Source organism: Priapulus caudatus, unplaced genomic scaffold (genome assembly GCF_000485595.1).
Source record: "Priapulus caudatus unplaced genomic scaffold, Priapulus_caudatus-5.0.1 Scaffold142, whole genome shotgun sequence".
NCBI classification, from domain to species: domain Eukaryota; kingdom Metazoa; phylum Priapulida; class Priapulimorpha; order Priapulimorphida; family Priapulidae; genus Priapulus; species Priapulus caudatus.
The window spans coordinates 378,221-389,209 of record NW_014577203.1 but is presented as its reverse complement, the minus strand read 5'-3'; the positions used below and the strand labels follow the sequence as shown (position 1 = coordinate 389,209).

The window sequence follows — 10,989 nt, the reverse complement described above, 5'->3', positions numbered from 1 at the left end:
TATCGTCGGCCGATTCGAGATTATAGAAAAAATAAAATGACTGTCGGCATGGCATCTAAAGCGGCGATCAATTTGATTCAAATCCGATTCGAATTGTTTCAATCGTGACCGTGAAGTTCACTGTTCGCGCGTTCGAAAGATGTGCGTGAATTACAAAGGTGTGAGGCGTGGGGGCGTGTGTCGCGGCGCGAGAGCTGCACTTTCGAGCTGCGTGAGCATTCGTACAGACAGAGCGGGGTGAACGCCGAAGAAATGCGCCCTTCACGAGCAGCATGCCGCACTATATTATTGCTGATTGTGCCTGCAGGCCTATGAATGTGATTCAGTGATATATGAACAGCTGCTAGTCTCTGAAAATAGCCTAATGACTTACCATCACAAATTGAAAATCGCTAAATCGGGGTAAGAGTAGCGACAAAACGTCTCCGCGAATTCACTCACCGCTATTTCTGTAGGTCGGTTTCGCGGCCGGCGGAACAGGAGAAGCTGTATGCTAGTGCGTCTGAGCGTTGCTGGCCGCTAGATACATCGGCGTCACATCCCCACTTATCCGCCATGTCAAGTTGCTTCCCGTGCTGGTAGGAACGACGACAAAGTGTCCACGTTGAAAAAACAAGAGGCCATCGAACGGTTGCCGACTCGAGTGATAACAAGCCAGCGTGTCTAAGTCATAGCAGGTTTGTATCCTGTGAATTATGTCAGCGTGAAACAGAGCCAGTGTGGTCTAATAAATATCAGATTCGTATCACATGCATGATGTTGATTTCATTGTTCAGTGCGACAGATCAAACAAGGGCAAAAAACAATACGACACCAAGTTCTGTAACCCTGTGGTTACACCAGCGTTACCTTTATCAGCAGAGCTGAACAGTCTGGGTAGAGACTATGGCTTACATGTAGCGGCGAAGCACCATGGGCAACACACACTATCTACATCTGCTCCAAATCCTGAAAGCGGGACATAGGTGTAGTTCACATAAACGACATTTTAGTGTTGTGCGAGTCACGATACCATTCATATCACGACATGCATACAATGAGGGAGGGGCGACGCAAATTATTAGGAATCAAATTATTGTTATTATTCTGGCAAAGATCACTACTGTTGCTAGATCAAGTTTTGCAACACAAGCAATTACTAAAAGGTGTATTGAGATGCTGTTTACGTGAGTGTTTTGATTCCTCATTAATGGTGCTAGAATCTCAGTTTTTTTCTCATTTCTTTCTTTCAAACAATTTGGATTGTAATTTGTGCAAATGGTTAGGCTCTCCGTGACTATTGTCTTTATTCCATATCTTACCTAATGAGATCTTCCATGCATGCTAGATGGCCTCTTGTAAGATGCCCAATATAGGCGACTCTTCTCATTAATAATCCTTCGTGTTTATATCACGAATCCCTGAATGTAGTAGATGCTCAAATTTATTCAGCAAAGTAATGCTATAGAGAAGTTATAAATGCCATGCGTTGACAAAAGACTAAAAATGTCAGCTAGAGTATTAAACAGTATTGTGGCGAGATTTCAACACATGAATGTGCATGCATCTATATTTGCAAGATAAAGTTTAATATAATACAAGTTTAAAGGTGACGGTCACCCAGCAGGTTTTTTACTGAGATATGAACGCACGTTAACGGGAAATATCAGGTTGGTTGCATATCAAAAACACCATATAACAGAGATTTCTGTATCAGGTTTTCCGTCATTTCAAAACAAGTAGCAATAACTACAGCATATGATGACTCAGCCCAAGTGTCCAACGCGAACCTGCAAGTACCTCAATTTCTTTGACCTAAATTACATTTCTTTACTATACATTTACACAATTCTTACAATGTGAAATTCTTAGGAAATCGCTTTTAACGATACAGTGTGATAAAACCCACGCGACATCCCCCTCAACAAATATCAGCTCTTTTGCACAAACACTTTCGGCTCGCGATTTTTGGCATCCTTTACTTCGACACTGACCTTCCAGGAACAGGATCCTGTGCAGCACGTGACGTTTCCCTGGCACGCCGCGTAGTGCAGGTCCGTCCCAGTGTGGTTGTAGTCTCGCTCGGCGTGTCGATACAGGCAGTTGCTGGGGTGGCTCCCGAAAAAGCTTCCGGCCACCATGCTCGACTTGATTCCCATTTTGCCAAGCGGTGCAGGTGGTCCGAGACGCGTGCGCAACTCCTCCGCTTTTCTACCATAGGCCAGACTTTGTCGTTGCTGGCCGCACTTGTAAGCTGCTTCGTACGAAGCTCTTACGCGATCGCAGGCGACTGTAAATCCTCAGACTTCTTTCTTTGCGCGAAAAACAACTCGTTTTTCTTACGAGAACAGTTTTTTCGTTGCTTCGCACTTGTTTTTGGTTTTACATAAGTTCAAGTGTTGATCGCTCTCATCTTGTTCGATAACCACTTCAAAATGTTAAACACTTTGCTAAGTGAGGTTTGCTTTCAAGCACTAGTGCTGCATTGCCAAAATTCGTAACTTTACACAACCATATTGCGATCATAAACACGTTGGCGGCATCGTGGCTATGTGGGTTTTATTGTGGTTTGTTACAAATTAGTTGTACAAATGAGTATATTGAGAACCTAGCTTCAATTTGCAATCATTCAATAGCCACGTACACTTGCAGATGGCAGATGGCAATGGCAGAATGCACATTTACGAAAATGACATAGGTCTCAATGGGACCCCATGTTCTCTATCCTTGAACCATGCTGTGTGGGCTGACATGCTGCAAACATTTCACATTGGGTTCCTTCAAACTTTACTGTAGTGTAGAGCATATAGCCCTGTGTAACCCACCAGGCTGTGTGTGACTAGCGTCAATATAAAGTCGGTATTCTAACCCTAGCAATACCGTTTCTGGAGCTAAGCCCTGTGTAGCTCTAGTAACTATAGCCCGCGCGTACGGTTGCTGCCAACCTGCGCAACCGTACGCGGCTATAGAGATAGTTAATAGTCTAGAGCTAAGCCTTGCGTAGTGTACCATGAGTCATGACGCGTGCTCAGTGGGAGGGAGGGTCAATGGTCATGAGGTCAATAAATTGTGCCTAGAAATTTTAATGATCGGACACTATTCTAGAAAGTAGAACGTCCTAGAATATATAGCACCAGATAGTAAAAATGTCTAGTGCACAATTTAATATTGGCCCAGCCCAGGGCAGGGTACAGTGCCAGTGGGTGGCAGCGCCGTGGTGCTGGCTGCTGCATCAGTGCATGAAGCTAAAATAAACTACCAACAAATTTCAAGCAGAGAAGTAACCGCATTTAAAAATATACACACGATTAAGTTCCCAACAACACAAAAACAAAGTTAGTTCCATTTTCGTGCACGCACTTAATATTTGTTTCAGTCTGTGCGATTCCAGGACCGGCCACTAACTTTCAACTTACCTGCAAAGGCCGTCTCTCACTCAGTTGGGTGTCTGTGCTTGTTACAAGTGCAAGTTACTGCTGCACGTGAGTTCGCGCGAGAGTCGAGACTAGCACGAGATGCTGATGACGTCACCGAAATACACAACAGCAGGTCAAGGAGAGTTCACGTTCACTGATCTATATATTATCAAGAGTGCATAATAGAGATTATGCACTCTTGTATGCACTCTCTTATACACTCTATTATGCACTCTTGATATTATCAGGAGTCTATCAATATATTGATAGACTCCTGATATTATAGGTTTTATATCGACATAGTCCTTAGATGTAGTTGTTCCTTGGATTTTTAAAACTAATATTTACTAGGTTTAATATGTTATATTTAATATCAGTGGTCACCAACCTACATGCAGGCGTAACATTTTTACACATTTTGATACATTGCAGCAGTTATTGATGCACATTGCGCCACATTCTTACCCATTCCACGCACATTCCGCTGTTTAGTAGCACATTTCGCTGTTTAGTAGCACATTCCGCTGTTTAGTAATACATTTTTTACACATTTGGATACATGGCTAGCAGTAGTAGCACATTTCGCTGTTTAGTAGCACATTCCGCTGTTTAGTATAACATTTTTACACATTTGGATACATTGCAGCAGTTATTGATGCACATTGCACAGGGACCTGAGGCGGAAAAAAAAAAATATATATATCTTCTCTTTATATATATATAACAATTATTATTTTTTGCCTCAGGTCCCTATGGCACATTGCGCCACATTCTTACCCATTCATCAGTTACACATTCCGCGCACATTTATTACGCTGTTTAGTATAACATTTTGTACACATTTTGATACATTGCGGCAGTTATTGATGAACATTGCGCCACATTCTTGCCCCATTCCGCGCACATTCCGCTGTTTAGTAGCACATTTCGCTGTTTAGTAGCACATTCCGCTGTTTAGTATAACATTTTTTACACATTTTGATACATTGCGGCAGTTATTGACATAGAAATCGCAGCCCAATAAGGTTATTGGGCTGCGATTTCTATGGTTATTGATGCACATTGCGCCACATTCTTAGACATTCCTGCACATTCTTGCACATTCCGTGCACATTCCTGCACATTCTTGCACATTTCGCTGTTTAGTAGCACATTTCGTTGTTTAGTAGGACCGCGACACAACCACCAACACCTGCCTGGAAATTGGAATCGCCATCTACGACAAGCATAGATACAAATGATACAATAAATAATGTAACCCTGGCAACAGCTAGGTTGGGATGGCTGGGTTACATTATTGATATTGTATCTACGATAAGCACACAGGCTACGGCCTTTTACGGCTATTTACAACACTGGGCTGTATATAATAACGGTTATTATATACAGCTAGGTATTAATTACACTCTGGCACCATGATATAACAACCATGCACCAACAATCGTATGCTGAAAACGCCGACAAAAACGGGTGCCGGTGGTTGTTATATAGTGCCCTCTGGTAGCAGACGTACACGGTACAGAACAGACAATATGTCAACGGGTTAGGTTATGAGATAAACGCTGCTTCGTGCTTCAAAGACGGAGAGAAACAAAGTTGATCGAGTAGAAAACAAGTGTATTCACTGGGTATGGAATTTCTAATGCAAGAGCATGAGGGTAAAACCATGGGCGAGCATAGTGGGGAATGAAATATCAAAGCCAAAGGAGAGCGCACCACAGCTAGTATTCATAGAAATGAACTTCTGATCTTACTAATACACACACGCACACGCACACACACACACACAAATATATGCAATGACATGCAACACCCAAATCGGTTGACAATCCAAACAGTAAACAAAATTAACCATTCCTACTTGGTGTTACCTATTATTTATTACAATGTCCATGTCATAACAGGAATGCACATTTTCATTCTTACTACAACAATGCAAGTTTGTGTGATTCCAACATTTACACACCACAAAATACATAATGCGACCCAAGTGCTATTACCTACTCATTACTACCTAATCAACTTTACGATGCAACTGATTGAATGCCTGACTCTACCTTTGTTTAGATATATACAGAACTGTTCATAATAAATCTGTTCTCAGTATTATAAAAAGGAAGCAGTGCTATAATACAAATTTACAATCTACGTGTTATGCGTGGTTTACACAAAGTGCATGACTAAATCATGATAAAATCCACCGATGCATAAAAAATCCCTGCTTAATCAAAGTGTGAACATGGAGATAAAAACTTATTAAATGACAATAAACGCGATGGCTATGATTATGATGCAGATACTTAAAACTACTTACCAGATGGTTTCACATGAACTACTTAAATATACACGTACCCTGCTTCATTTTCTTTTTTATAAAGTGACACCCTACTTCTACAGTACATAATAACTTACATTTGTACAATTTTATAATGTGGAAACACATGGAAAATGCCTTACATGCTTCTTTCCGTGATTTCTCCAATGAGTATCTTCTGACATAGCGAAGTTGCCCAGTCTAATAACCTCATCTCGGTTAAGATTGTGAATTCCTGCTGCATCGCTTAAGATTCCCTAAAGACTGCACATATCTTACTAAGTTTCCTTACAGATGGACTTGCCAAAAAGATCTGCACGATGTCTTAAGATTCCTGTGGACCTAAGCTGTGCAAAAATTCTCCATGGAATTGCCATGTGCTGCCAATATCTCCACGGATTCACTGAGTTTTGCCAAGATTCTCTATGAATGCAATGCACATTTTTATCTGAAAAGTTTATATTTGGATTCCCCATGTTGTGACAAGATTCTCTACGGATTCCTCGTGTCACGACAAGATTCTCTATGAATTTACCCTGTGCCAACCAGATATTCTACAGATTCACCATAATCTTTAAGGATTCTCCATGAATTCGCAATGTTTTCCCAAGATTCTCTACAAATTCTGCGAAGATTCCTCTATGAATTCACATTCTGCCAAGATTCGATATAAATTCATCACTTTCTGCCATGATTCCACACGAATTCATCACAATCTTCCACGATTCTCTACAAAATTCGCACTCTTCCGCTACTCTACGCGATCACATTGTTCTCGCACGATCCCCCCCCCCAAAATCGACGTCGTCTTCTAATCTTCCCAACTCGTCGTCGAGGAAGAAGAACGGCGTTCCCTAGAGACTCATCCTGTCGTCGGAGATCATCCTCTGCAGCGCCTCCTCGACCTTCTCCTTCACGAGGCTGCACTGCAGGCACGTCGGCGTGTTGGTGAGGTACTGGCATCCCGGCGAGCGCGCGGCGCAGTGGTACGGCGCGCCGTCCGACCCGACCCCGTCCGCGTACTCGACGACCGCGTCCGGCAGCCGCGACTTGCGCTCGCTGGTGGCGCCCTCATACAGCTGCACCGTGTCGGCGCTGCCCGCGCCGCGGCAGACGCTCAGTCGCTCGACGGCGTTGAGGAGGCTCGTCACCTGCGTGGCGCGCTCTAGTGGCGGCGGGAAGAGGCTCAGCAGCAGGTGGTCGTGCGGCAGCGGTGACTTGTGCACGTGCAGCGAGAAGCTGTGGTCGGGGAAGACGGTGAGAACCTGTGGGCAGAGCGAGAGGTCGTCTGCGATTAATTGTTATCTTAATTTAATTTAATAATGATTTAATTAATTCTGTGGTCGGGGAAGACGGAGGAGGGGAGGGGGATCTGCGGCAGAGAAGATGTAAACCGGCGATGCAATCGGGAACGGGGAAAATCGAGAACGCATCGATGTGCGAATCGTCGAGGTTTGTGCGGCCACACGTTGACCTGTCCACCTGTCGTCCCACCTCCAGTTCCCATCCCCCTGTCGTCCCACGCCCCCGTTTCCCGTCGCCCCCTGTCATCCCTCACCTTGCGTATGACGGGGTGTTTGTCAGCGGAGATGTGTAGCAGCTTCAGCACGCTGTTGCCCCACGCCCCAGTTCCCATCCCCCTGTCGTCCCACGCCTCAGTTCCCATCCCCCTGTCATCCCACGCCCCTGTTTCCCGTCGCCCCCTGTCGTCCCTCACCTTGCGTATGACGGGATGCTCGTCGGCGGAGATGTGTAGCAGCTTCAGCGCAACGTTCCCCCACCCCCCAGTTCCCATCCCCCTGTCGTCCCACCCTCTAGTTTCCCGTCCCCCCACCCGGCGTCTCTCACCTTGCGTATGACGGGGTGTTCGTCGGCGGAGATGTGTAGCATCTTCAGCGCGCCGTTGCCCCCCCCTCCAGTTTCCCGTCCCCTTGTCGTCACACGCCTCGGTTCCCGTCCCCCTGTCGTCCCACCTCCAGTTCCCATCCTCCCATCGTCCCTTACCTTGCGTATGACGGGGTGCTCATCGGCGGAGATGTGTAGCATCTTCAGCGCACCGTTGCCGGGATGCGGCGAGAACGTCCAGCCGGCGGGGAGACTCGTCGCCAGCTCCACGCGAAGCAGCTTCAGATGCTCGTCCATCGACGCTGCGAAGAACAGGCAGGGGGCGCCGCGTTACGAACGATGACGGAGCGAGCGAGTAGGGGGCATCGTGTTGCCACGGTAACAGGTTAAAGTGCCCGTTTGTCAACGCCGACAGCGAGTAGGCGGTATCGCGTTGCTACGGTAACGGGTTAAAGTGCATGTCCGTCGACACTGTTACATACGATTATTTCGATATCTTTGTACAAATTATCAGTGGCCACAACAGAATGTTATTGTTATTCAGAAAATTACTTACACTCTTACTTTCATTCATTACATAATTACTTACATTCATTATAGTATATTGTTATGATCTCAAGAAATATTCGTCCCATTCCACTTGATTTACATTCATACAAAATTCCACATTCCACAATATTTTTTGCTCGCACGTGAATGCAGTAGACGAGACACAGACACGGCGAAATCGACGTTAATTAACGAGACGCAAAACTAACGCACCTGCAGGCACCCAGTTCGCGCTGTCGGCTCGACTGCTGACTTCTATGGAGGGTAGCGGTCTGGAAGCGGGCCGACTCGAGGGTCGGAGTTCAACCATGCTCAGGTTGGCCTTCTGGTCGTTCAGTAACGTCTGCAGCTGCGCCTGCGCCTGAATAAAAATAAACGCGTGTTCGCAACGACATTAGTCTCTAAATCCTTCTCTAAATAGAAAAGCTCTAAGTACTTCACAGAGACTGAAGCGCATTGAAGAGATGTTGTGCGAGTGTTCTATTACTTGTTAACCTTACTATATACATTTGGTGTTATGCACGGAGTACCGGTAAGTATCGGAACGGTTGAGAAAATATGAAAACGGTTGGTAAAAACAGGAGAAATCCTCGTTTTAAAGTAGTTCACAGAGATTAAAGTACGTAAGGTACGAGACATTACGTAGTAGTGAGTTGGCTAGAGGAGGAATATTCCCCCTCTGTTGGATTGATGTTGATTTTAGGAGTCGAGACATTCGAAAGATTCGTGTGTAGTGATAGCGTGGCCATTTGTATTTCTCACACTTTTTGTAAACCTAGTGTTCGAAATCGATGATCGAGATCGATAATCGATTTCATTTGCCAAAAGTTGCTTGTGTGCTTTGTGCGAACCTAGCGTTCATCTGGCGAGGTTCCTCACGCTTCAACAGCGATACGTTCGAGTGCAAACGCTCGTACCTGCGTATAGAGGCGCCGTGACAGTTCTTCACGCTTCAACAGTAAGATGTAAGTTATACGGCAGACGCTCGTACCTGCAGCCTGCGTAGAGGTGCCGTCATCTCGTACGCCGGCGACGTCACGATGCCGCTGCCCTCCGAACTACTGCAGGTGGCAGCACCTGCGAGGATGGCCGGCGACTCGTTCCAGTAGTTTCGCGGATCGTGCGGGCTGCCCTGGTCCAGGGAGGAACTGCAGCTGTTGGTGCCGTAGCTCGTGCTGGCCACCTCTATTAATGTCGGGAAAGAACTGCCCGCAGGCTCGGAACTCGACATCTGAAACAGAAACCGGCATCTTGTCATCAAATTTTTTTGAGTGAAAAAAAAAACACGAACCGGTTTGCGATAAGTGCAAGCATGTAAATAGTTCGGTATAAAGTAATCTGAAAATTATGGTGCAATAATGGACATATCTTTGCAAGATCTACACAAAAAACTATAAATTATTGCACTATATAAATTTATAACCCCTTCCTACACTCGTTTGCTCTTTGCATGATGTAGGGTCTACGCTCAATACTGCAAATTCTTTACCATGTAAGGATAATGCTTGCTTTGTAACTTATATTAACATCTGTCACAACGATAAGTGCAATGTTAACGAGAACGTACACCAGACGGCTCCACCTTGATCACCCCGGTCTCGTCTTTGCCGTTTTCGAGGATGCCGCTCAGAGCGTCCGTCACGTTCTTCCCCGGAAACTTCTTGAGAAGCATCTTCCGCGTGGCCCTGATCGCCGAGTTGTAGTACAGCTTCGAGAGTTTCGCCTCCTGCGAGATCGTCGGTAGTTTGTTCGCGAGGTTGTTCTGGCCGTACGCGCGGTGGCTGTACCAGATCTCTGAGTCCTCAAACGAGCAGAGCTTCGCGTGGTGCTCAGGCCACTGGTAGAATGCCTCGCAGTTCGGATTGCGCTTGCTCATGTACTTGAGGAACGAGTGCACGGGGCAGAGGCGGTCACCCGCGCGCTCGTACATGCGGTAGCGCGAGTCGGACGCCGCGTCGCCGCTCTCGATCTCCGAGATGAGGTGCATGTCGCAGATGTAGAGGTAGCGGCGGCCGCTCTCGCTCGCGAGCGCGAACGACGACGGCGACATGTTGCGCTGTGCCAGCTTCGGGTTCTTCTTCACGAAGAAGTGCAGGCTGATGTCGAACCAGACCTTGTTGATGAGACCTTTCGGCTCGACCGTGTTGAGAATTCCGGACTGGTAGAGCTTCTGAAGGTCGCACTTGGTCATCGGCGTTGTCGCCGACGCTTCTTTCGGGTACGGCGTCGCCTTGGCGACCCGCGCAAAGTCCTGCATCACTTTCGAGAGTTCGATGAAGCCTGGATCGGAGGTGATGTTCATGTAGCGGGAGCAGGCGAAGTAGCGGCGAAGGCCGCCGTAGATGTATCGCAGCGTGTTGTACGAGTACGCCTCGTGCTTTTCCGGTTTGCTGGGACTCTTCGACTCCGAGAAGAAGTGGCATAGGAGTTTGCAGAGACCAGGTTTGTCGTAGTCTTCCAGATTGGGGTTTAACCCGACGATCTTGCACCAGTTTTGCACTTTGGTCATTGCGTATGTTACGGATCGTTGCTTCAGTGGATCGTTAAAACTTTGGCTGTCGTCAATATCGACTCCTAATTCATCTTCATCTGAAATGCCTATATTTTCTGCAAAAGTCTCATCCATCTCTTGTTCTTCGGACGCCATGTTTGTTTACTTTTAAAACCGGATGCCCTAACATTGGGTGTTGCTATCCCCCGGGCGTGGAGGGACAGTCACGTGATACAGTTGACGTATACATTACCTCAAAGCAAGATTTTCGGCACAGAAAGTTCTCAGTCTGACTTCGTACTAGGCATGGCCGATATGTTACCCTGAACTACGGTAACTAACCTGAATCTTAACCTAATCTAAACACTAGTGCTGCCATTGCGGTACTGTCCCTC

The 10,989-nt window shown here is 46.3% G+C and overlaps 1 protein-coding gene across 1 annotated transcript; it reads right to left on the bottom strand.

The window, feature by feature from the left end:
* Window positions 1-5,242: 5,242 nt before the first annotated feature.
* LOC106806107 lies at window positions 5,243-10,807 on the bottom strand. The gene is made up of 5 exons (XM_014807961.1): window positions 9,671-10,807; window positions 9,095-9,334; window positions 8,317-8,464; window positions 7,714-7,856; window positions 5,243-6,974 (listed from the first exon to the last, which is right to left on the bottom strand). Exons 1-5 carry the CDS (start codon window positions 10,748-10,750, stop codon window positions 6,564-6,566), a joined length of 2,022 nt encoding a protein of 673 aa, XP_014663447.1. The 5' UTR covers window positions 10,751-10,807; the 3' UTR covers window positions 5,243-6,563.
* Between the last annotated feature and the right edge of the window lie 182 nt (window positions 10,808-10,989).

Bases quoted from the DNA above. Each gene is read 5' to 3' on its own strand.
- LOC106806107 (XM_014807961.1), bottom strand. From the start codon at position 10,750: ATGGCGTCCGAAGAACAAGAGATGGATGAGACTTTTGCAGAAAATATA. The intron at 9,335-9,670 runs GTACGTTCTCGT...TTTCTGTTTCAG, and splicing joins TCAAGGTGGAGCCGTCTGGT to ATGTCGAGTTCCGAGCCTGC. The intron at 6,975-7,713 runs GTAAGGGACGAT...CTCTGCCCACAG, and splicing joins AGCACCCCGTCATACGCAAG to GTTCTCACCGTCTTCCCCGA.